This window comes from Acomys minous, assembly GCF_964271855.1.
Source record: "Acomys minous genome assembly, chromosome: 6".
NCBI classification, from domain to species: domain Eukaryota; kingdom Metazoa; phylum Chordata; class Mammalia; order Rodentia; family Muridae; genus Acomys; species Acomys minous.
This window is the reverse complement of record NC_140487.1, coordinates 118,539,093-118,565,422: the sequence shown is the minus strand read 5'-3', so window position 1 is coordinate 118,565,422 and position 26,330 is coordinate 118,539,093. Positions and strand designations below refer to the sequence as shown.

The 26,330-nt window shown below is 52.6% G+C and overlaps 1 protein-coding gene and 1 long non-coding RNA gene across 2 annotated transcripts; one reads left to right on the top strand and one right to left on the bottom strand.

Annotated features, from left to right (window-relative positions):
- Positions 1 to 8,845: 8,845 nt before the first annotated feature.
- On the top strand, positions 8,846 to 25,626 carry EFHD2 (EF-hand domain family member D2). Its single transcript, XM_084784926.1, has 4 exons — positions 8,846 to 9,246; positions 21,789 to 21,936; positions 23,065 to 23,199; positions 24,127 to 25,626. The coding sequence occupies exons 1-4, from the start codon at positions 8,942 to 8,944 to the stop codon at positions 24,256 to 24,258; spliced, it is 720 nt and encodes a 239-aa protein (XP_084641052.1). The 5' UTR covers positions 8,846 to 8,941; the 3' UTR covers positions 24,259 to 25,626.
- Positions 11,636 to 12,854, bottom strand: LOC311599418. Its single transcript, XR_014779886.1, has 2 exons — positions 12,510 to 12,854; positions 11,636 to 11,971 (listed from the first exon to the last, which is right to left on the bottom strand). It is a non-coding gene; the product is annotated as an uncharacterized lncRNA (long non-coding RNA).
- Positions 25,627 to 26,330: the final 704 nt, after the last annotated feature.

The window sequence follows — 26,330 nt, the reverse complement described above, 5'->3', positions numbered from 1 at the left end:
GTCACAGTGATGCCCCAAGGCCATCATGTTACACTGCCCCACCCCCTAGCTGATGCCACTGTCACTTCCTCAGAGACAAGAAGGGGCAGAGACACTCGATGCTTGTGTTCTACATTCCCCGATAGCTTTGTGTCAAGTCATGTGGGTTCAGAGGTGTCACTTTAGCAGATTCTCTTTCTTGGCCGTGACCTTCAGCTAAAAGTGGGCCACAGGATGATCTATCTGGAGGGGGACACTGAGAAAACACCCATTGTGTCCCCCAGCCTTCTCAGGACATCACAGACCATCGTGTATTCACTCAACAAATATTTCCCCTGTATTCACTTCAAGCTAGGCTAAGTATGATGCTAGGACTGAGGGGGAGAGGGTACAAAGGCAACCAATGGGGAGGGGGGAATCTGGTTGGTGGCAGGGTGGCAGCTGCTTTATCAACAGTTCATGATGGGTAAGAGCTGGGGCCTAGAGAAAACTGTAGCTGGGAGAGCTTTCCCGGTTGCTTTATGGGGCCAGTGGATCTCATACTTCAGCACAGCTACTCCTGCCCTGAGTCAGTTTCCTGTTAGCCTAGAAAGGAGCCCGGACCACACTCACTGTCCAGCACACTTCACAAATATGTCTTGGTTAGCTGCAAGCAGCAGTACACTGCTTCCCCCAGAGAAGCTGATGCCAGAACCAAAAATCACAATCTTATGCCCATATTAGTCCCGACTTTGGAAGGAGCCCAGAAGGGCTAGGCATAAGGTATCTTTTCCCTACAAACGTACATACATTTGTCTAAAGGAATTCAAAAACGGCTAAGTGTTGTGTGAATAAACATTTATCTACCCAGACAGGAATAGATGACATTCTGACGTAACCCATTACACTAATTAAGTCCACCCAGGAACCGATGAGTTAATTAAAGTTACAGGCGTATGCGTGCTGGGGTTATCTGCAGGAGCAAGGATGACCCAAAGGCTGTTTGGCTGGGAAGGACACCCCTACACAGGTGAGGTACCTGGCGGCAGATCTGCTGGTCAGAGTGTGCCCCCCCCCTTCCCCAGCGATTGTTTACTGTCTCTTGCCGGGGTCCGTGTAAGAGAGACAGCAAAACAACTCTAGAACACATGGAATGCGGCCTACCGGTTAGCAAACCCACCATGCTGTTATGAAGAATTAGCTCTGCTTGTTACCTTTGCAGTCCTTATAATCCCCTTAATATGTGAATTGTGTGAGTACTGTAAGGGGGCTCCCAGCCCCTCGCTGGGCAGGATCATTGGCATACGCAATAACCATGCTTGAGCTCTTTCAGGTATTGCTGCTGGAGTAGATTAATGATTCAACCACCATCTCTGAAAACATTCTACAAATGTAGATTGCTAACAATGAGTGTTACCCTTAGAAAGAATTTGGAAAAATAGATTGTTCAACAAGGTTAGGTAAAGATGTTTTTACTTTTTTTCTAGTGGCTCTGACGTCTTAGAAAGTCTTAGGGAAAAACAGATTGTTTAGCAAAGTAAGGTAAAGATGTTTTTGCTATTGGCCCTGATGTAGGAAATCTTAGGGGACAATTAAAGTTAATAGAAGGCACACTCTTATTAGGAAAGCTAGGGACTTTTTTGAGGTTGGCAAAGCAAGAACAATGGCCCATAGCAGCGTTGGCTGACGTGACTCTGTCAAGCGGGGCTGGTGACTGAGATCATGATTGATTTCCTTATTCTATTTTTCTGCCCTCAGCTTCCTGATATGATTCAATACAACATATTAATGAGTGGATGAGCACCTTTAGGACTTAAAGTACAAATGGCTGATCATTTTTATATAGGAGTTTAGATTTGTGATTCTTTTAAGATCTTTATAAGATTACTTCTTATAATAATTGATTACTTCTTTGTAACCGCAAATTGTAGCCTGCCAGTAAAGAAAAGCTGGCTGAGAAATTACCTTGCTTGCTTATACTCTGTTAATATGTAACAAGTTGTGTGCTTATGTACAAATGTATGTGGGTTCTTAGAAATAACTTGTTTTTCATGTTTATTCCTCACCCATAATACATAAAACATTTGATCATGTGGGGATATTGGGGAACATGATTTTCTTACCTATATCCATTGTAATCATTTATTTACAGAGCAATTAGAATGTAAACACATTGTGATTTTTGTACTACTTGAAAGACTTTTGCTGGGGTTTATAAACTGTGAGAAGAAGGATAGAAAAACAAAAAAAGGATAAGAATGGGAAAACAGATAAGAATAAGGATAAGGCCAGGCAGTGGTGGCACATGGCTTTAATCCCAGCACTGGGGAGGCAGAGGCAGATGGATCTCTGTGAGTTCGAGGCCAGCCTGGTCTACAAAGCAAGTCCAGGACAGCAAAGGCTACACAGAGAGACCCTGACTCACAAAAAAAAAAAAAAGTTTTAAATAAAAAAATATAAGGATAAGGATGAAAATAAGAAGATGATAATAATAATAACAACAATAATAATAATAATGAGAAGAAGAAGAAGAAGAAGAAGAAGAAGAAGAAGAAGAAGAAGAAGAAGAAGAAGAAGAAGAAGAAGAAGAAGAAGAAGCAGCAGCTTGTTGAAACCTACCTGCTGGAGTCTGTCTTACTTCGTTGTCTAGTATAAGTGTGTGTGTGTGTGTGTGTGTGTGTGTGTGTGTGTGTGTGTGTGTATGTGTGTGTTTCTTTTCTCTCCTTCTTTCCCTTTCTTTTTTAGACGCTTGTCACCATCAGTGGAAGGCCCTGCTAGGAGCCATCAGCCCTAGCCTCCACTTGCCAGCATCAGTGAAAGCTCTTCTCTCAGAGAAAGTCTACAGGGTCACCAGCCAGCCAGCCAGCCCCAGGATTCACGTCCCAACTCAGTTTTCCCCAGTTGATGTCGGAAGCTGAACTTTGATATTCTGGCACCGGAACAGTAGGACATCTATAGTCTCCAAGCCCTTGGGGAGGAGCCTGTGCAATCTTCTCTTTCCAGGACTCAGGATGTTTGTTTACTTGCTGGGTCTCCTGAGCCCCACTCCCCCCCCCCCCAGCCAAGGAACCTTCAGTTCAGAGGAAATGGCTACAGACACTAAGACATGGCTCTGGGCTTAAACTTAGACATTACCGTGTCTGTGACTTAAAACCACATCTGGGGGCTGGGTTCAGCTGGCAAAAGTACTTCCTGTCAAAGCCTGACACCTTCAGTCCTGTCCCCAGGCCTGACGCAGTGAGAACCGACTTCTGCGAGTTGTCCTTTGGCCTCCACGTGGCATCATGGCACACCCTCCCACCGCCGCCACCACCACTGTCCTGTCTGTCCCATCGCTGGGCTTTATTTGGCTCGCTGGTTCTGATCACCTTCCATCATGAAGGAAAGTCAAATCAAGACGCTCAAGGCAGGAACCCGGAAGCAGGATCTGAGGCAGAGAGCCGGACCCTCCCATATCATTTTTTGTTTGTTTGGTTTTCCGAGACAGGGTTTCTCTGTTGTAACCCTGGCTGTCCTGGGCTCACTCTATAGACCAGGCTGGCCTCGAACTCACAGCTCTGCCTGCGTCTGCCTCCTGAAACCAGATCTAGGTTACCCCAAATTCTATATTCCAGAGTGGAAGCAGCTTCATGAAGTTTTTTGTGACTTTACAGAACAAAGTTATGAATCAAGGCAAGTTTAAAATACATAGGTGGGTACACCAGAGAGGCGGGTACAGTGAGACTGGGGACGCTTCACCATAGGCTCAAGATGCTATCTGATGACACCCACACCCCTTAGCTTTTGGATCAGTGGAAGCTACTGGTCTGTTAAGTTACTAGATTCCAAAAAGGATGTTAGGGGCTAGAATCAACCCAAGTGGTCTTTGGGCCTACAACATTCCAACCTCTTCACAGAAGCACACTTCTAATCAGTTAGTCTCTGCTGACAGAGCTTCCTTCCAGGAGTTTGGTTCACAGAAGCAGTTCCTCAGGTGAGATTCCCTTTTTCCATGCTTGTGTCAAGTTGACAAAAATCCAGACTAGCACAACCATGAACACACACACATACATACATACATACATACATACATACATACATACACATGAGCACATATGCATGCATGCGTACATCTATATATGCATGCATGCTCACATGCACACATACATGCACATATACATGTGTGTACATACACATCCATCTATGCATGCATGCACATCCATACGTGCATGCAAAGATATGGATATACATATACGCATGTGTAATTTAAAACAACCACAACGCCATTTGCAACTAACTCTTCTTGGAGTATTTATGGCAGCCTGGAATTTGACTTCAAAGCTTCTTTCTCAGTCTACCTGGGGCTTCCTGATGACTGTGGGTGATTATAAGGATTAATCGGTATGCTGGTGGTCCTGAGTGCTAGGCGCATGCTGTGGGCTGCCTGCTTTGACCCAATGTTATCTCTGAAGGCCTCACTAATCCCTCTCTTGATTCCCCCAGAATCTGGAGGTTGAAAGGACCACCCAGTTCTGTCAGACACTGGAATGTGCCCTCTCTGGTCAACCCAGAGCTCTGCCCCACTCTTTCTTGGTTCTTCCTTCTGTCTGTCTTTCCAGTACACACAGGCACAAGCTGTGTGTGTGTGTGTGTGTGTGTGTGTGTGTGTGTGTGTGTGTATGTGTATGTGTTTGTGTACGTAGAGGGTGTATCCCTGTACTTACATGGAAGACACTGAGTGTCCCACTTTATCATGATGCCTTATTCCCTTGAGAAATAGTCTCTCACTGACCTTTGAGCTAGGCTGGAAGCAAACCCCAGTGATTCTCCTGTCTCCTCCTGCTAAATACTACGACTAGAGCCTACACAGCCACTTTCAAGACAAGGTTTCTCTGTGTAGCCCTGGCTGTCCTGGAACTTGCACTATAGACCACGCTGGTCTCAAACTCAGAGATCCACCTGCCTCTGCCTCCCAAGTGCTGGGATTAAAGGCATGTACCACTTCTGCCTGACTAGCTTTTTTTTTTTAAGTGTGGACACTTGGGATTCGAACTCAGGTCCTCATGCTTGCACAGCAACCATTCTTATCCACTGAGCCATCTCCCAGCCCAGCCCTTCTCTTGTTCAAACTGCTGTTGTTTTTTCTTAATATGACTTCACCCCTCCCCAGAAGACAGTTATACAAGTAACTGTGGGAGGCAGAAAAGAGACATGTCAACGATGACTAAGTCTGCCTAGCTCCCTCGCCGCTTGCAAGAGCGTCAGAGCTGGCTCCCGCTCGACCCAGCCTCTGTAGAAATCCCTTGCTGAGGGGGTGATTTTTCCTGAAGATCATTCTTTCTTCATGACCAAATGCTGGAACATGCCACCAGAATAGATCTTTCCTGCTGCCAGAATCCTCGCTCACTGTGCTGAACTCGTGGTCATTATAAAGCGACTCTCCTAATAGAGAGCCAACTGGTATTTCCTGGAAGTTCTGTCTCCAGTCAGAGCCCGTCAATCACCTTTGCTTTCTTTCCTCTCCCTCGCCATTGTTTTAGTTTATTTAAAAAAAAAAATTCCCTGAAATCCAATGACCCCCAAGAAGGAACAAAAACTGATATGCAGCCTCCAGCTTGTACCTCTGGTTTTGACAAGCAGGACCACAGCACACAGCCTCTGAGACAGGCAGGGCAGTGAGCACCTGTCTCACATGACACTGAGCCTCAGACTTCTGCAACCCCTGAGAAACATGAGGAAGTTCACCTAGGACCGGTCAGTCAAGTACTTGCCGTGCAAGTGTAAGGACCTGAGTTCAATCCTCAACACTCTATGAAGAGTCTCCTCTGCAACTTCTGGGCCAATGAGAACCCTGACTCAAAAGCCAAGATGGGCTGGGCGGTGGTGGCGCATGCCTTTAATCCCAGCACTCGGGAGGCAGAGGCAGGTGGATCTCTCTGTGAGTTCGAGGCCAGCCTGGTCTACAAAGTGAGTCCAGGACAGCCAAGGCTACACAGAGAGACCCTGTTTCAAAAAACCAAAACAACAACAACAAAAGCCAAGGTGGACGGTGCCTAAGAAATGACAGCCAGTGCCCTCTGGCTTCCATATGTATGTGCACACATGTGTACACGTGCATGCACATGCATACACACACATACACACATACATACATGCACAGGCACACACAGATAGGTAACCCAAGAGTTGTTTACAGAGCTTTCCAAGCTGGGTGTAATGGTTCGTGCCTTAATCTCAGTTCTGGGAGAGAGACGGTGGGTGGGGCGGGGGGGGGCAGAAGAGACCGAAACCAGAGGATTGCTGGTAGTTTTATGCCAGTCTGAACTATCTTGGGAGTTCTGAGACAGTTTGGCTTACAGAATGAGTCTTTTGTTTAAAACAAAACAAAACAAACAAACAAACAAAAAGCAAAAAACCCCCAAACACCTGTTGAGATAGTTCAGCAGGTAGAAGTGCTCAGCTGAGTGCAATCCCTAGACACCAAGAAAGGAAAGCACCAACCACTAAGGATTGTCCTCTGACACACACACACACACACACACACACACACACACACACACACACACACGACCCAAATTAATAATAATAATAATTATAGTAAATTAACATAAAAGTTAAATGCAGCTGTGGAGTTGCCTGCCAGGAGCATGTCCTGAGCTGAAACAGCAAGGCTTCCATGAGCACCTCTTTTTCAAGATGCCATAGATAAGGGAGAAACTCCTCCACTTGCGGGTAAACTGAGGCTCACCAGAGTTTTGAAAGCCACCTACACACTTTACAAGGACAGTCTAGACAAAGCTAGGCATGCACAGATGTAATTTCGATGTTCAAATCTTTGTCCTCCTCTACACCTCTGTCCTTTGGTTCCTATCAGGTAAGTAAGCTGTGTTCCTTCCCTTTAGTCCTTTTACAAGCAGATGGACCCAACCGCCCAATACTAACAACAGGTAACTCTCCTGGTCTTTAAGAAATCAAAGTCAGCTGGGCAGTGGTGGCACACGCCTTTAATCCCAGCACTCGGGAGGCAGAGGCAGGTGGATCTCTGTGAGTTCGAGGCCAGCCTGGTCTACAAAGCGAATCCAGGACAGCCATGGCTACACAGAGAAACCCTGTCTTGAGAAAAGAAAAAAGAAAAGAAAAAAAAAAAAGAAATCCAAGTCACTTAAGCTTAGCATCTTTATTAGACTACCTCACAAACAGTGAATCAAAATTTTGCATTTTCTAAACTACAAATTTCTTCCTGCGTCCATTTCACTCTTTCAAATACCTTTTAATTCCACAATGTTTTTTGGGCACATCAACAGCTATTGACTGAATGTCTTCCTCTGCGAGTTATCCTGTAGCAGCCAGCAGCGCCCACCTTCTCCGGTCCCGTTTCCCCTGTTTCCACAGCATCATCCTTTAGTCTGCCCTCCCCATGTTTTCCCAGAGGCATCTGGGAGTGGGCAGGATCTGGGTCCCCAGCATTGTCCTAACATCTCAGAGAATGCACACCCCATCTGTGCCAGAGAATCTGGACTCCAGAGAGTAAGGCTTCCCCCTGGGGGTACTGTGAAAAGCAGCTTTTTGGACCCCAGTGCCAAAGGACAGGTCTGTCAGTCTAAGTGGGGCCTGGGAATCAGTATTACGGCTAATAGCCCTACAGTTGATGCCAGGAGCACCATAGCTTTGCAGTTTGAAGAGTTTGTTTGTTTATTGAGGCAGGGCCTCACTACGCAGCCCTGGCTGGCCTGGAACTCCTGAGGTAGACCAGACTGTCTTTGAACTCACAGAAAGTGGCCAGCCTCTGCTTCCTATGTGTTAGGGCTAAAGGCTACCCATCCCTCCCCCCCCCCCCCCCAATGCCCTGCTCAAAGATTTACTTTCTTTTTCATCATGTATAGTGGGGGAGGGGGTTCTTGCACATGAGTGCAGGCACATAGCGAGGCCAGAAGAGGGTCTGGGATGCCCTGAAACTGGAGTTACAGGCCTTTGTGACCTGCCATTCCCTACCCCACCGCTACATGGATGATGCTAGGAACGGATCTTCAGTCCTCTGCAAGAGCCGTAACTGCTCTTGAGAACGGAGCCTTCTCGCCAGCCCAGCTTTGGGGTTTTGAAGTGGCAGACTAGATGACAGAGACAAATCCTCTCTGAACTCTTCCCTCCCAGCCCCCATTCCTGAGCCTTTGGAGGGGCTCACTCTGGGAACCCCATCAAAGAGGCAACACCAAGATCTCTTTGAAATCCCTCTAAGGTGGAGTCCCAGGCATCAACCAAACCAAACAGCTATTGTGCTGAATCATCGCGTAACAGGACGAGCCCCTTCCCCTTTCCCAGTTTTCTTTTTTTTTTGGGGGGGGGAGGGGGAGCGACCTTTGAGGAGTCGGCCAGGGTACCGTCTCCCTCACAGTCGCTGCTCCACCCTTGGAAGATGCCAGCCACTATGGCCCTGGGGTAAATCTCAACTGGACTCCAGCGCCAGGGTCCACCTTCCTCAGACTCCTGCAACCTTACCAAGAACACCCGGTGTTTCACTATCAGTGGTCTCCATGGCAACCGACAGGGTGTCAGAGACACAAACCCCTTCCAGAAGAGATGCTGGGGGCCGCGCCCCTCTCCAGTCCCTCAACACACAAGCCACCCCCTGCAAAAAGACCCTCTTTCCTCCCTCAGGGTTGAAACACCTCCTCTCCCCAGGTTCCTTCCAGAGGGCTCCCAGGGCTCAACAGTCCTCCACCCCCACACCCAGAGGTCATCAAAGGGGTGTTGATGGTTTTTCACTGGGCGTGGGGTGTGTGATGATGAAGAAGCTGGGGCGCCTGATGCACTTGACCCCCTCCCTCGGATGGAGAGGGACGGGCGAGCGGCCCAAGCGGCGGGAGCGGGCCCAGGGGCGGGCGGTCCCCTAAGTCCCACCTTCGGGGCGGTGCCTGACGGCGGGGAGTGTCAGGAAGAGGAAGAGCGCGGCCGGGTGCGCGGCGCGGAGCAGGGGCCCGGCCGAGGCTACAGCGCGCGGGCCACCATGGCCACGGACGAGCTGGCCAGCAAGCTGAACCGGAGGCTGCAGATGGAGGACGAAGGCGGCGAGGCGACGGAGCAGCCGGGGCTCAACGGGGCGGCGGCGGCTGCGGCCGGGGCTCCCGACGAGACTGCCCAGGCGTTGGGCAGCGCGGACGACGAGCTGAGCGCCAAGCTGCTGCGGCGCGCGGACCTCAACCAGGGCATCGGTGAGCCGCAGTCGCCCAGCCGCCGCGTCTTCAACCCCTACACCGAGTTCAAGGAGTTCTCCAGGAAGCAGATCAAAGACATGGAGAAGATGTTCAAACAGTGAGTGCCCTCGCGCCCGGTTCCTCACCACCTTAGACCCGGCCTCGGGCCCGAACCCCCAGTATCCCTAGCCAGGCTCCCCCAGGACCTCGACTCACTAAGGCGGGGAATTCTACTGCCCCTTCCAGAGGGCCACAAGGCTTCCAGACCCACCACCCCAGCGCACAAGTGAATCTGGGGACCCCCTTTCCCTGGTCCTGACGCGTGACCCCTCCTCCTAGCGATGCTACCCTCGGGATACCCCACACAGGTCTCCAGCGGTCCCCCCCACCACCCCCGCCCCCCCACCACCCCCGCCCCCCCCACACTGTTAATGCTACTGCCCCTACCACCCTACACCCACACACACTGAGAAAGGGCCGTGTCTTCCCTTGCTCTCCCATCTCATGCCTGATCTTCGTACTCTACCGCAGTAAGCCACCACTGCTAGGGCCTCTCAAGGGGGGGACATTCTTGACACCCGTGCCAGACATATGCCTTTTACTAGGGTCCTTTAATTTCTTCTGCTTAGCTCTAATCCCTCCAGCTCTAGGTTGGGACACTTCCTCCACCCCACCCCCACCTCCCACCCCCGTCCCTGTCCCCCCACCCCCCACCTCCCACCCCCCACCCCCCACCCCCCACCAGTGATTCTGTTTACTTCACTGTGGGCAAAACCTCTTCAGCCCTTTTCATCCCTTCCCCACCCACCCTGTTGGCCAGGTCCCATTTCCTTAATACTGTGTGGTCTTGTTAGGAAAGGGCTCCTCGGTCCCGGTCCCCACTCTACAAACAAGTAACTCCCCTATCATCAGAGCGGACTCCCGGTCCTCCTCCTCCTCCGGTGCACTGTGCGGGTCCACCCTCGCTGCTCCCCCCAACCCCTTCCCTCAGCGGCTGTGCAGTGGTGACTCTCCTGCTTTCTCTCAGAAGGCTGCCTCTTCCTGCAACAATCCCAACCCCTCTCCCCGCCCCCCCCAACAGTCCCAACCCCCCCCCACAGTCCCTGGTGCCCATACTCTCTAGAGGCAGAATGGGGCCCTTTGCTATGTGCCCTGCCCTAGGGTCTCCCGCCCCTACCCTCTAGACCCTAGGACTCCAAGCTGTACACTTAAGAGCTTATGATGTCCCCTAGACGTGTGGGCTCAGCCATTCACATCGCACAAAATCAAGCAATATGGAGGGGGAGACAGAGAGTACCCATGGGGGTAGGGATGGTGCAAGTGCCCCTCCATATGCCAGTCATCCCTACTTCGTGCCACTTATGGTTCCCAGAAAGGAACTATACAGGTACCAGGCTGGGGTGCATCCCAGATTGGGGGAAAAAATAAAAAATAAAAAATAAACCAGTAAGTTTTGGGTTGGAGTATACAGGGAGTCCCAAATCGGCAAAACAGTGGGCAGGTAAAGGATTGATAGCCCCAGCCACACCCAGCTGACCGTACCCAGACACCAACCAGGAAGCCCAGGAAGGGGTAATTTCCTCCAACCAGGGCTCAGAGAGTCTCTTCTCACTTCCCACTTCTCCCCACCCCGACAGCTGGTCCTCACGTAGGGGAAGAGGGTATTGGAAGCCCCATGCAGTTGCCGGAATGCCACCCTAAGCCTCTACGTGGTGGGCCAGGGCCAGGTGGACACCTTCCGGCTTCAGTCCCCACTGACTGAGCAGGGAAGGAGGAATGCACATTCCTTGCTTTTGAAACGTGGGGCGGGTGTGACTTCCAGGTCCGGCTGCCCTGTGGGACGGTCCAGAGGGTATTCACATGTGTCATCGATCGGCACGGTGATAGCCCTGAGGCAACAGAGCTCATACCTGCCTCCCACCAGCCCAGCCCCGCGACCCAGGATGGTTTCATCATCCTTGCGCAGACGGAGTCCAACTCCAGACTAATAAAGTTACTTGCCAAGACTTTTCAGCTGCAAAGTGATAGGAGCAGGCCTCGAACTCAGACCCGCAGCTCCAAAAGCTGGCTGTGGTCTTAACCTTCAGAGGTTTCCCTCACAGACACCCAACACCCCCTTTCTGTGTGCATGGCTGACCTCCCCCGACCCCTGCATCTACCACCCTTTTCTTGTGCTTCTGTAGTAGTCTTTATCACCCAAACCATGGTAGTGTTTTTGGGGAACCCAGATACCCCCCAAAAGAGGAAGCTTGGGAGAGGCCACTTTGACTGCTGGGGAACCAGTGGGGAGAACTGCTGTGCTTGCACTCAATTTTGCACTGGCTGTTTTGGGTGAACCAGTTTAGTGCAGAGGTGCTTTTGTGGGGATTAGAAGGTGCTGGATTCCTCAGAGCTTCCTCTTGGCTCTAGCACTGTGTGTTCGGGTGTTGGGTTGGGTGACAGGGCAGGAAGGAGGCCAGCAAGCTGGACCTCAAGGAAAGGAAGTGACACTCGCCAGGGTCCCTGGCTGGGGCACAAAGCTGCTGATGCTGTATTCAGGGAAACAAGGCCTCACTGTGCCCAACGAGCCCAGCCCAGCCGAATCACGGCCGGGAGCAGCCACAAGGGCCTCTCAGAGGACAAAAATGCATGCTTTGCTTCCACTGTGCAAGTAGCCGCTGCCTCCTGGGGCCCAGCAGGTCCCAGGATCTCAGCCAGGGCTCTGTTGAGAGCAGGGGGTAGGGGGCAGGGAGGAGGGGAGCTGGTGCCCCTGGAAAGTGGAGCTGGCTTTTCCTTGGCAACCATAGCTAGGAGGCTGGGCTTCCTTCTTCATCCACTGGTTGTCCCCAGACCTCAGCCTGCCCCTGTGCAAGAGAAACAGCTGTGTGCAATGACTCTCAAAGACACTTATGTCCCAGCCTGATTTCTAAGGGGGCTTGAGCACTGATGTTCTTCATTCAGATGCCTCTGCCATCCATCGCACTGCCAGCTGACTCCAGCCCATCTCCCCATTTTACAGACAGGAAAACTGAGACCCGGAAGGGAAAAGTGACCCACTCAGGACCCTGGGTTTTTTCCTGGAGGTAGGGCCTAGAAATGACACATGCTGAGTTCCACCTTCTATCAAACATAGAAACCCTACATTTTAGAGCCTGTCCCCCTACCCCAACTGGTAACCCCAGGCTACATCCATCCTCTCCCCTTGCCTCCTCCCCTCTTTCTGGCCACCCATCCAGAGTTGTTTCTAGAACCTTTCAAAGCAAAAAAAAAAAAAGGCATGGGACACACACACACACACACACACACACACACACACACACACGAAATTTGAGAGACTGCTACCCCTGGGCCGACAACAGACCAGGAAGAGCTCAGGAGGGTTATTGTAAAGCCAACACCTACCTAGAAGGCAGGCAGCTGTGTAATTGTGGATCTGCTGTGGAATCTGAGGAAGGTGCCCTAGTTCCTTGTCCTGCCTGCACCAGCACTGGCCCTAGCCCTCTGCCCAGCCTCCTCCCCGCCCACTTAGTCTCATGACCCCTTGCATCAGGCAGGCTAGCTTCCCTTTCCTGGCCACCTACCCTTCTCTCGCTTCCCTTCCTGGTCCACAGCATCCATCCCTAGGTGGCTGTGGACCTAGAGCACATTATTTAACCCTTTCTGAGCTTCTGTCCTCCTGATGGTGCTTTCAAGTACTTAACCTCAGTACTTGGCACAGAGTCAGTACTTACTTAGTAACTCTCTCATCACCATCCCAAGTTCAGCATATGCCCCGGCCCTGGTGGCGGTCATCAGTGCCGACACTGAGGTAACCCCCAACAGCTCCCAGGCTGTCCGTTTGGCAACGGTCCGTTGCTTTGGGCCAGAATGACAGGGATTCAGCCCCATAGCTACTTTTCCTCTTGCCCGACAGACGCTCTGATTGACAGCCTCATATTGCTTTGATAAATAACAAAAATAGAGAAATGAATTCATTATCGCTTAATTACGTGGAAGGCAGGTGGCAGAAGAAAGGAGAAGAGCAAACAGCAGCCCCTGGAATGACACAAAACTGGGACACAGGCCCTTGGCACCCAGCTGGGTGTCTCTGGGCAGGTTCCTGGTCTCCCCGTTCTTCCTGGGGCCATAGGACCTAGCCTGAAAAACAGAGCTATCACGAGTACGGCCTGGGGACTGTTAAGGTCATGGGCGGTCTTAGAAAACAAGGGTGCTGCCTGTACCCCAACATCTATCTTTCTAAGTTTTCGCACACACAGATTCTAGCCAAAGGCCTGTGTAGATCCCAGAGTCTTTGGGATGCTTCTGTGGGGCCCCACAGAGCCAGTAATGGAAGCCTTGTCTGTTTCTACCATGAGGAAAGACTGCGGCCTCACGTTCCCACAGTAGGTGGTATCCAGCTTAAGATGTCCTTGGGCCCTGTCCTTACTAGAGAGAGTCTGGGGGGGAAGGGGGGGACTCACCTGTAATACTTAGGGGTCAAGTACAGTCCTCAAGGCTGGAAGAGGTTGAGTCACATGGCCAAGGTCAGGAGTGCAACTAGCATGATTAGGCCAGGAGGCTAGGGGGTAGAGGTCCGATCCTTGTTTGCAGAAGCCAGAGCCTAGCTTGGTGGGGGCTGGGCTGCCTCACACCTCAGGGAGGGAAGATTCCCAACAATGGGCCCCTTCTCTTTTCCACCCACTTCCCCTCCACATCTGAGTCACCTCCCCCTCCCTCCTTGGAGGGGGGAGGGGGGTGTGTGTGGAGTTCGCACTTCCCACCTCCTTCCCACCCTTCCAGGTTGCCTGAGGTCCAGGCGTGGCTTCAGCTGGGAGAGTTCAGGTCATCAGCCCTGCCTGAGGTGGGTCAGGAGCCCTAAAGCAAGGCTGACTAGGTAGCCATTTTGCAAGGGCAGTCCATAGTGTTCCTCAGGGGACTTCCGCTTTGCAAGAACCAGAGGAGGCTGCAGGGCCAGGCAGGTGTGGCTAGCTGGGATGAGCCCAGCAGTGCTGAGCAGGAAGTCGTCCCTACCTAGATTCAGCCATTCAGCTGGTGAATGAGGTCACCGTTAACCCTCTGGATGCCAGGGCCCCAGCCTCCTCCTCCTCCTCGTCTCCTTCCCCTCCTTCTTCAACTTATTATTATTATATTATTATTATTATTAATTATCATTTTATGTATGTGGGTGTTTTGCTTTCATTTAAGTCTGTGCCCCTGGAACTGGAGTTATAGAGAGTGATAGCCTCTATATGCATGATGGGAATAGGACCCATGTCTTCTGTAAGAGCAGCGAGTGCTCTTAGCCACTGAGCCATCCATCTCTCCAGCCCTGCCAGCTCCCTTCCTAATCCTTCCTTAGCATCCTGCAGGACTCCACAGGTAGGGAAAGATTAATGTCCGGAGGGCTGGTGAAAAGCAGAGGCAGTCACTTCATCCTGGCTCTGACTCTATACACTGATTCCTCCTTCTCATGGCCTGTAGAGGTCTTCAGAGCTCTCAGATCCGAATATGCATCTCCACACGCCTCCCCTGCATACAAGTGCTTCCCAAGCCTGGTGGCGCTGGCCTGTCATCCCAGCTGCTCAGGTGGCTGAGGCAGGGAGAATTTAAAAAAAAAAAAAAATCCAAGGCCAGCTTGTGCCGCAAAGTGGGTTCGAGACCAGCCTGGGCAACTTGGTGAGACCTCAGCATTCAGGAGGCCCTGAAGTTAATCCTCATACAGCTGAAAGAGAGACAAAGAAAGAAAGAAACGTACAGGGCCAGTCTGTACTCTGCTGCCACTTCCCTTAGGGGTGACACCTGTAGGCAGGTGACTGTAGGCAGGCGATTTTGTCTGTCTGAGCTATTTGGGATTAAGATGAATGGAGTTAAGAGGAGGTAACTACCATTCGCTGGATTATATTAGATATTCAGTAATGGTCTCTATAGTCACTATCATGAGCAATTATTAAGGGTGGGCGGGAAATAGAGTGATGTCAGGACGCTCCCACGCTGCCTTAACCACACACTTAAGGTTAAGACAACCCTGAGCCTTGACAGGCCCCAAGCAAGTAGCTGTTGGCTTTGGGGGGGGGGGGCTCTCACTGAACCCTCAGGCTCTCTGGAAAACTGGGGAGGGGGACTATGAGTGTGGCAACACTGTCCCCCACCCCCCAAACCCTGGCTTAGGACAGGTGATCAAGGTCAGATCCTGCCCAAAGGGGAAGTGATGGGTGCCTGGCTTTTCCCATGACTCAGGCGGTGGGGGTGGGGCATGCCCCGCTGGCCCTGCTGAGCTGTCACTACTAGGGCCCACCAGTACTTTCCATGAAGACAGGCAAGCAGGCCCGGGCTGGCCAGAACAGCTAGCAGAGTTGGAAGTCACCTCCCCCACCCACCCACCCCCTGCTGCCCCCCCCCCAAAGTTACCCGTCCCTCAGGGCTCCCTTCCCATTTCTCAGGATGTAGAGGCTGAAGCTCAGGAGGCCACTGACCCCTCCCCTGCACAGGATGGGGGGGAGACCTCACCCACTGAATGATTGTAACAGCATTCATAGGTTTGAAGTACCTACTGTGTGGTGGCCATTCCTAAGTTTGAAGAACCTACTGTGTGGTGGCCGTTTTCAGTTTACATTTACATTGACTCCTTAGTAATCCTGAGAACAGATATTTGTGATGATAATGTAGCACACAGACTGGGGGTCGGTCCCCCTCCCACCCCACCCCCTAGCCCAGCACCCTTTCTGTGGTCCTTCCCCCACCCCACCCCACCCCCCGCCCTCCGTGGCCCCTTGGAACCAGCAGCACAGGCCTAGGCTGGACGCCAGAAGAGACAGACTGTAGTTCCCTGTGCCCTTTCCTTTTCTTGGGCAACAGCTGTGACAATGGCTTCAGCCGGCACAGCAGGGATGGGGCTGGGGGAGCAAATTATGTCTCCAAAGCCAAAAGTTACCCACCCTGGGGACCAGTGAGCCTCCTGGCCTCAGAGGTATTCAAGACACCAGGCAGGAAAGCCGCTCTAGGAGGTTGGCCCTTTACAGAGGGTTGGCTGAAGTGACCTCCAACGCATGCTACCCTTCCTAGCCCTGGGGCTCTCCGACCCTGGGTCTGGAGGCGGCAGGAGACAAGACAGTGTGGTTTCTATTGCCATTAGACCCCAGCTGCGCCCATGTCACCGCTGACCTTGGCCAGTGCGCTTCCTTTCTGTCTCCGTCTCCTTGTCTGTCGAAAAGGGATGTCTGTACTGAGAACCCGACCCAGAGCACTTTGCCCGGTAGCCAGCATATGGTAAGGTGTTCCGTCAGAGTCTCCACTAAAGATAACCTTGTGAAAAGGAGCCCGCCTGGGGTACAGGGCCAGGCATCCATACTGTGTGCCATTGGAGCCAGGCACCGTCCACCCTTGTGACTCTGGATTATCAGAACTGGGGGAGGGGAGAAATAAGGAGGGGGAGCAGCTTTACAGCGCCACATTCAGGCTTAAGGACAAGGGTCTGCCTGGGTGGCAGCTGCAGGGAGGGTGATAGGAGAGATTTTTTTTTTTGCATGGGGCAACAGCTGCTGAGCCCCATCTTGGTGAGAACCATGCAGGGGGAGGCAGGCAGGAATGTGGGCCGGATGCCAGGCTCCTAGCAGCCTCCCTCCAGTGCTGGGGAAAGGTGCTGAGCAGCCAGCTGAAGCCTGGAAGTTTTGTTAACAGAACTGGGTGATGTGACATTGACCTTCCTGGGCCAACCCCAAGTGGAGCATTGGCCCAACCTCCCCTACCCCACCTACATGCCTGAAAACGTGGACCACCAATGGCCCAGGAGAAACAGGGAGACAGAGAGACTTGAAGAGTCCAGCTAGTAGACTCTCACCTTGCTGTGTGACCCTGGGCTTATCACTCTCCACTGTGAACCCCAGTTTTCCTCCATAAGCGAGCAGGGCCAGGCTATATTGATGAGTCCTGAGGGGGCAGGCTAGTCTGTCTCCTCCTGGGTCCTCTGAGCTTCCCAGAGCCTCAGTTCTAGCTCAGGAGGGGGGGGGGCAGCAGGATGAGAGGGCCACCCCAGCCAAGGTGCCGTAATTTGAGGCTCCTCTCTCCTTCCACTTAGCCAGCCCCCTAAGGTGCGGGGTCTTCAAGTCAGGCCTAGAAGGGGGCTAAGTAAGTTACAGAGGAGAGCCATCTATCCAGACTGACAGCACACCCCCGCAGGTCACTGCACCATAGGCCCCTCCTCCAGCCTGCACCACCAAGCCCAGAGCCCTTGGAGAAGCCAGTGTGGATTTGTTTGTTTCTTTGTTTTTAAGACCAGCCCTAGCTGGCCTTGAACTCTCTTATGTAAACCTAGCTGATCACTGCAGTTTAACTCACTGCAGCCCTCCTGCCTCTGCCTTCCAAGTGCTGAGATTATTGACAGGTGTCATCACGCCCAGCTCCACCATAGCGGCAGGGTTTTGTTTTATTTTTGTTTTTAAATTTAGCATTCTGTGTGTATGTACCCAAATACATGCGCGCGCACACGCGCACACACACACACACACACACACACACACACACACACACACACACACACACACACACATATAGGCATTATGTGATGTAGTACCAAGGAAGGCCAGAAGAGGGCGTCACATCCTGTGGAGCTGAAGTTACAGGTGGCGTGAGTTGGCTGACCTGGGTCCTGAGAACCAAGCACTCATGATGGAGCAGCAGTGCTCTGAGGCTCTGAGGTGGCTTTTATTATCCCACTGTTACCGCCATTTTCATAGTAAGGGTGTGAAGTGCTCAGTGCATGATCTTGATGCCATTAACACCCACTGCGTGCTGGCCATTTTACATCTGTAATTGCATTCACCCATTAATATCTAAAGACAGACAATAATATTTGGTTATTACTGTCATAATTAAGCACCTACTGTGGGTCTGGCCCTGAGTTAAGAGTCAGCCTGAACCATCTCGCAATCCTTGCCTCTCTTCCAGAGTCGAATCTTTGATCTGCACGGTAGTATTGGTGAAAGTAAGGTTCATGGGGTCAGGTGACCAGTGGGGCTACTCAGCCAGCAGAGGCAGAGTTGGGGTTTGGGAAACGGTCACCTCCTCCAGGGCCACCTCCCACCCTGCACCAGGCTTCTTTTGGCTCTGTGTCACCTGGCCTGGTGATTGATATTTTTTTTGGAACTGTAGCCAGCCGCTGCATTGTCCCCCTGGGGACTGGAGTTGGCCTGGGTTGGAACCCAGCCCTGGTAATTGATTGACCTTTGATTGATGTAGACTGCGGTTTGAGGCAGAGCTTGACCCAGCCTGGAGCTGCCAGAAACCAGGGAATCCACGGAGCAACCTGACATCCAAGTTAGACTGAGTTATTCTGGCTTTGAAAGAAACATAGACCAGTTGGGGACCCTGAAAAACAAGAGGCATGTGGCCCCCAAACTGGAGTCCAAACCCGGGGCTAATACTCTCCTCAGTGGTCTTCCTCCCTAACCCTGACCTGCTGTGATTGCTGAGCATATAAAAATAAAGGGTGGACCAGGCATGGTGGCGCACGCCTTTAATCGCAGCGCTCAGAAGGCAGAGGCAGGTGGATCTCTGTGAGTTCGAGGCCAGCCTGGTCTACAAAGCGCATCCAAGATAGCCATGGCTACACAGAGAAACCCTGTCTCAAAAAAATAAATAAATAAAGGGCCTGGCATATAGTGGTTGCTTGCCAAGACAATTCATCCTCACTAGGGTGGAGATAGCTGCCATGCAGAGCTAGCTACTGACGGTGTGGACTCTTTGCTGTGGGCTTGGCATCTACGAACCCAGGCAGGTCTCCCAGCAACCAAGAGGCACCATGACCCCTGGGTCTCTCAACCACACTCTGGGGGCATTTAGGACCTGTGATGGTTGGTTTGATTGTCAACACAATTTAGAATCCCTCTGAAATGGCTTCTCAATGAGGGTTGTATAGGTCAGGTTGGCCTATGGGTGTGGCCGTGGGGGATTATATTATGCTAATTGATACGGGAAGACCCAGCCTAAGAGTGGGCAGCGCCATTCCCTATGTAAGAGTTTTGTTTTAGTTCTCCTTCCTGTACTGTGGCAAAGTAGGTGGACCAAAAGAAATCTGGGGACAAAAAGGATTTATTTGGCTTGCACTTTGATGCCATAGTCAGTCGCTGGGAGAAGTCAGGAGGGGAACTTGAAGCTGAAACTGTGGGTGAATGCTGCTTGCTAACCCTGGCTCGTGCTCGGCTAGGTTCCCAACAGGACAGGACCGCTAGCCCAGGGAATGGTGCCGGGTAACCCCCCCACAGGTCACCTGCGGGCCGATCTGATCTGGGCAAACCCTCAATTGAGATTCCCTGCTCAGATGACTCTACGAGGTGTCAGGTTGACAATTAGAGCTAAGTAGGACAAGCAGGTGAGCTGAGCACTAGCAAACACAAGTTCGGGTCGCTCACTCTGCTGTGCTGGGTCTGACCTGACTAGTTGCTTCAAGCCCCTGCCTTGACTCCCCCTGGCCATCATGGCTGCAGCAAGGAATTGGGAGTTGAAAGAACTCTCTCTTTCTCTCTCTCTCTCTCTCTCTCTCTCTCTCTCTCTCTCTCTCTCTCTCTCTCCAAGCAGCTTTGTGTCACGATATTTTAGCATAACCTCAGAAAAGAGCCTATGATGGGACCAGCCCGTTCCCTTGTAGGGGACTGTGTTGGACGCTGTAGGCAGTTTCCTTGGTGTCTGCTCAGTAGCACCCCAGTCAAGACAACCAAAAATGTGTCCAGATGTCACCAGATGCCCCTTAAAGGTCACACATCCTGTCTTGTGCTGCGGGGGAGCCCAGGCAATGTGACACAAAAACTGTGGCATGCCATCTCTGACCCTCACTGGAATCCACGTTCAGAAAGTAGGGGACTCTTGTGATCCCAAGGGACATGAGGAGCGGCACCCTTGTGCCTTGTCTTATGGAAGGCCAGCCCCTCGTGGGCCCTTCCTGCTGCAGATGGAGGCTGGGCTGTGACAGCCCTCTGGCTGGCTGCCTGGCTTCCCACCACATCCTCTCAAAATCCCCCCTAGAGTCCCCCCACTCCCACCCCCAGGGCCCACTAGCCTGCCTGTCCCCATCCAGCCCTCTTGCTCCGTAGGGAACACACGGTGCCAAGTCCCTTCCTTGCTCTGCTCCATTACTTCCAAAGTCTGACTCACTCATGCATGAACTATTTATACCCCTCACACAAATGCTCGCCTTGGCGCTCCGGGGCAGACGCTGTTCTGCAGGTGGCCACAGGGCCCAGGAGGAGGTTGGACACAGATGACTAGATTTGTAAGTTCATCAGCCTGACAGACCTGGGATATCAGCCCAGCTCCTTCCATATTGCTGTGTGACCTTGGGCAGGTCAATTAGCCTCTCTGAGCCTCTCTGGCTATTAAGAGTGTTAAGTTAAAGAGCAATAAAGGTCCCTTCCAAAGACAGTTTTCAATTTTTGGGGGCTGTTGGGTCACTAAAGTCAGGTGCATCTGGATGTAACTAGAGGAGGTCAAAGAGGAACCCAAAGAAGGGCAACTAGTGTCTGAAGTTGAGCTCCTTTGTGTCACACTGTTGTCACCTAGCCATCCGGAGGCCTTAGGTTCCACAAAGATACTTCCTTAGGTGGAAAAGCCTGCATGTCACCCTCAGGCCACTCTCCCTAGGCTTGTGTCCCAGCAGTCAGTCAGAGCAGGTGCGTGTCACCCTGACAACGACCAGGTGGTAGACCTTGCAAGCAAAGCCATCGCTTCAGGTGCAGGCAGCACCTTACCAGCTAGGATATGGGCTGGAGGCCGCCTCCGGCCACACAGCACAAGGAGTTGTGACTGTAGGAAAAGGGACATTTAGGTCCTGTTTTCACCCATCCCTGTCTCCACCAGGCTGTGGGTGGCAGAGGAAAGAAAGGGAGGGCGGAAACAGAGGCCTGGTTATCAACTGGTTCTATGCCCAACCGCGCCCCTCCTGCCCCAACACCCGCCACTCCCTGCAGGCTCCGAGAACAGCCTGTTCCCTGAACACACCCAGGTCCACTACCCCGCGGTAACCACGGCCCTGCCTCTGCCTCCCTCCTGGACACGGTGCTCCAAAGAGGCTGCTGAGACCCTTGGCTCAGAATTCATTCTCAAGTCACTTACTCAACAATCTAAGCACCCATTAGGAGCTTCGGAACCCGGCATAAGCTGGGGCAGAAAGTAAGATCCCTGTGTGGAGGGTGCTGTGTGAAAGCAACCACTGATCCCACGTGAAGGGCTGTGGCTCAGTGGTGGAGCGGAACGTGGAGAGGGGCGTCATGGTGCACACCTAGAGTCCCAACGTGTGGAGGCAGAGAAAGGAGGATTTGAGTGCGAGGCCAACCTGGGCTACGTAGTGACTTCCGGGGACAACTGGGGCTTCAAGTGAGACCCTAAAAATAAAGAAATATTGAGGCCATCTTCCACACCCATGCTGTCCTCTGACCACTGGAAATGAGACACTGGGCTCTCACAGCCTAGAACAGCTACTTCCGTGATCACCCCACACTATAGACGGGGGCTGTGGTTTCCCTCCCCAAGCCTCGGGGTTTGTGTGAGAACTAGCGCTGGATGCTGCCAGAGCATGTGGTGAGGTCCCTTCCAGCTCTGAGGGGAAGGCATCGACCACCACTTCCTGGCCCCTTAGGCTGGTGGCCTCTCTACGTCGTCAGGCATGAGGTCCCCCCCCTCGGGACATCCTTGTAAGCCTGTCTGCATCCACAGGTACGATGCCGGCAGGGATGGCTTCATCGACTTGATGGAGCTCAAGCTCATGATGGAGAAGCTGGGCGCCCCCCAGACGCACCTGGGGCTGAAGAGCATGATCAATGAAGTGGATGAGGATTTTGACAGCAAACTCAGCTTCCGGGAGGTGAGTGAGTCCATTACCAGGGCTGCTCTCCAGCCAGCCGCACCTGAGCACCAGGTAGGTAGCCTTTGTTAGCGAAGGGAATGGCCATTGGCCATTGGCCATGGGCCACCTGTGGAAGCCCATGTCAGTGACATCAGAAACAGAGATCCTCGGCTACTTCCAGAAGCCACTATCTGTGCTTTGTCAGAACCCATCCCGGGCTTCCGGGATGTGAGCATTCTTGGGTCAGGCATTCTTGGCAGGTGTCCTCCTGCCTCAGCCTCCCAAGTGCTGGAATGAGAGGTGTAAGCCATCACACTCAGCTGGGTTGTTTTTTTTTTTTTAATGATTTCTACACACTCAACCTGAGTTGTGGGAAAGGCTGTGTGTGCTCTGAGGGCCTGGGGTGTCGAAGGGGAGGCACCTGAAACAAGATTACGTGGTGCTTGGCTCAGAGTGATGCGTTCTGCCGAGGGGACCAGGCATGGTGCTAGGTAGCTAGGTAGGCAGAAGCTGTCTATGGACCAGCCTGTTCAGGGAATGGCAGAAGAGACGGAGGCTCAAAACGAAATAGCTGTGGTTCTAGACCCCCGAACAGCATGGGGTTGCCTGTATGGGGAGGCGGGTGCTCCAGGGAGTCCTGGCCCTTAGATTAGAGAGCTGGGAGGAACTCAAAGGAGGTAGGGGAGAGAGATGGTGTGTGTGTGTGGGGGGGGGGGTGTTGACAAGAGGCCAGGGGAGAAAGTCAAAGTGGTCCACGGCAGTGACTTGGGGTCAGAGAATATCCACTCCCACCCTTCCAGAACTTGAGCCTTTTGCCATCTCTGAGCCATCTCCATACCGCAGAATGGGAGCACAGTCCCTCTGGGGTCTTCGGAATGTGATGCAGTGCAGATTTGGGGTGGGGTGTGGGGATAGTGGATGGTAAGAGGAGAGGCAGGCCGAAGCCATGAGTGGGAGCTGGGTGCACGTCTTAGCTCAGAGTCCTGGCAGGACAGACCAGGAGGACAGAGGCTAGAGCTCGGCCCTAGCACCCGCCCTGCAGGTGAGCATTCAGCTTTTCTGCGCAGGGATCTGAGCTGAGGCTTGGGCGTGGCGGGGATCTTTGCTCCCACGTATCTCATTGGCCCTGTGCCTTCCCCTCCGCAGTTCCTTCTGATCTTCCGCAAGGCAGCAGCAGGGGAGTTGCAGGAAGACAGTGGCTTGCACGTCCTGGCCCGCCTCTCTGAGATCGATGTCTCCACCGAGGGCGTTAAGGGTGCCAAGAACTTCTTCGAGGCCAAGGTGAGGAGCCGAGGACTGTGCACGGTTCCGCTGTGTGGTGACGTGGCTTAGACTGAGGACTGGTACAGTCCCTTCCTTGTCCCTGCTGAGGCTGCAGGGGACAGCTGCAGCTGACACTTTGTGGGGTGTGAGGGAGACCCCACCCTGCCAGACCTAGCCTAGAGGAAGCTGAGGCATGTACAATCTCCACCCCTTCGGCACTTGTATAGCATTTGGTTCAGTGGCTCCTGAGTCCTCCCCCTCCCCAGGACCCTCTCTCCCTCCCCACCACCTTTCCTTATTTCTCTTTTCCATGTGAAGCTGACACCTTTGCTCCCCTCCATTCTCTCGTCCAACCTTTGGTAGAGATATCAGGGTTCACCAGTGGACCTGTGTGTCTTACCTAGGACAGGATATCATTGATGTCCAAAGAGCTGATTTCTGCCAATGAATTGTCTATCTGTCTGTCTGTCTGTGTCTCTCTCTCTCTCTCTCTCTCTCTCTCTCTCTCTCTCTCTCTCTCTGTGTGTGTGTGTGTGTGTGTGTGTGTGTGTGTGTGTGTGTTCCTGTCCTCTCTGTCTCTCTCTGAGATGGTCTCATATAACCCAGGCTGGCCTTGAACTTCTGATCCTTCCGCCTCTGTCTCCCCAGTGCTAGGATCGCAAGAGCTCATCACCCCTACCCAGTGTTTTAAAGTACAGCCCTAACCCAGGGCGTCACACATGCTAGGCAAGCATGTTAGCAGCTGGGCTCTCTCCCCTCCCCCAGAAGGCCCTGTGGTCAGTTACGGTGTGCCAGGTTCTATATGGAGAGACCAAGGCAGCAAGGCGACAGTGGCTCACGAGGGCCACTCTTGGTAAGAGCCCCTGGCAGAAAGGAACCCTGGCAAAGCAGCTCCCCGGGGCTGACGCGGAGACCACACCCTTGACTTGTCATCCTCACCCTCAGGTACAAGCCATCAACGTGTCCAGCCGATTTGAGGAAGAGATCAAAGCCGAGCAAGAGGAAAGGAGGAAGCAGGCTGAGGAAGTGAAGCAGCGAAAAGCGGCCTTTAAGGAGCTGCAGTCCACCTTCAAGTAGCCAGGGACAAGGCCGAGCGAGACCCGGCCCTGCCCCGTGTGCGGTCTTGGGTCACGGGTGGGTACATGAGACCCTGAGGGAGACAAGCCCAAGTCCTGCTCTCTGTGTGCCCGGACCACTACTAAAACCTAAACTGTATGTGAACGGATCTCCTTCAGGAGTCTTCCCAGTGGCTGGGCCGGTCCCTGCTCCCTCCCGCTGTTCCTGAGGCTGTGACACCAGCCACCAGCATCCTCTCTGGCCGTCCCTGTGTCTCTTGTTCTCTGGCCACCCTGCTGCTGCCCTAGCCCAGCTCTGGCCCATTCATGCCCTTGCCTTGTAAAACCAGCTACTCTCTCCACCCACCTATCCTTAACTAGAGGCCGCCCTGCCCTGGGCCTGATGGCTCCTTCCTAAGTAGGGACCAGTAGAGAGAGAGAGAGAGCGCGCGTGCGCAAGAGAGAGTCCTCCCCAGGATTCTTGCTTTCAGATCAGCCCCCTCTGCTGGAAGTGGAGGAGCTCCTATGTTTGTGAGGAGATGGGGGGGGGGGGCAGGGAGGCCTTGGCACTCTAGGCTGATATAAATGGGGCCCAGCCAGGCAGGGTGAAGGCCACTGTGCGAATCTACCTCACAGGCTACACTCTGCTAGGCATGCCATGGGTTTGTGAGTGATAGGGCTCCGTGGGGGAGGGGCCGAACTGTCACTTTCCCCAGGGAGTGCCTGACGTGTTTGTGTGCACTGGCAGTAGGACATGGGGGCCCCCCCCCTTTCACACTCTCCTTCCCTGGGCTTGTCACCAGTGATAGCACCTACCTGTCACCCCCGCCCCTAGATCGCATGGGGATACCCCCAAGCCCATCACCAGACAGGCCATCGTGAAACCGTGCCGTTCCTCTGTAGCTCCCACGTACTTGCTCGCGTGTGTGTATGTGTGTGTCTGTTGCCGTGTTGTGAACCTGTGGCGTTACCCAGTGTAAGTGAATGGCCACCAAGGCCGCCGTTATGCAACGTTCAGTGTGTCACTGCTTTTAAAACTCGATAACTCTTTATTTTACTACAATGCCTCGAGTCCCCTGGGAACCCCCTGTGGGGCTTGAAAAGGTTTTATTTTTTTGGTCTTAGGACCTATGAGAATTGGAGGGACCGAGCCCAGCCCAGCCCAGCTCAGCCGCCGTGGCCTAGGCTTGCGTTTGCCTTTAGTGGATATGTTTATACAGATGAATATAAATTCCCTTTACTTTTGGCTTTTTGCATTTTATTTTATTTTTTTTGTTCTCCCTCACCATCTCCTACTCCCCTCCCCAAAAGGAAAAAAAAAAAGCTACTTCTTCATTCGGTGGTACAATTATTTTTTTTAACTAAAATGATATAAAATTCTATATTCTTATGTGTGTGTGGTTTTTGATGACTAACTGAAGAGGGCAGGGGATGGGACAAAGTCGCTGGATCTGGGCAGTCACGTCAGGAGTCTCAGGAGGAGAACTCTCCTGACAGAAAGGTTAGTCCCTTAGCACCTGTAAAACACCGGTGTAAACACTACATATATATTAAGCTCGTTTCGTCCTTAAAACAGTGCCTTTTCAGTGAGGGGTGCTGTTTTTTTAATTCCTTCCAAAGATTAAAAATAGGACGGACCTGAAGGTACACGGACCACCTGGGGCAGCAGGATTCTGCCCATGGTGGCTAGGCCACAGCCTGTGCGTCCATCATAGGGTCATCTGCCTTGAGATTACACAGAAAGCGGGGCTGTCAAAATGAGGGCCAGAACAGATGTGGTGCACATCTGTCACCCCAGCTGTCCAGGGGCAGGAGGGAGAATTCAAGCCTGGTTGGCCTGGGCTACACTGCAAGACCCAGTCTAAAACCATAACAGCTGTTAGGATTACAGAGGTTCAGAGTCAGTGAGCGTACCCACCATCCTCAATGTCCCTGGAGTGGTGGAGTGGCTGCAGTGGTGGGACCAGCCTGTGTGGGGCCCATAGCATCCCAGCTTCCATCTGCCGGACTGCACTGGGGTCTCCAGGTCTTTGTAGACTTGCGGTTACAAGCCTAAGCCAAGTGGGGAAGTTTCTGATTTGTCTGGGTGCTGCT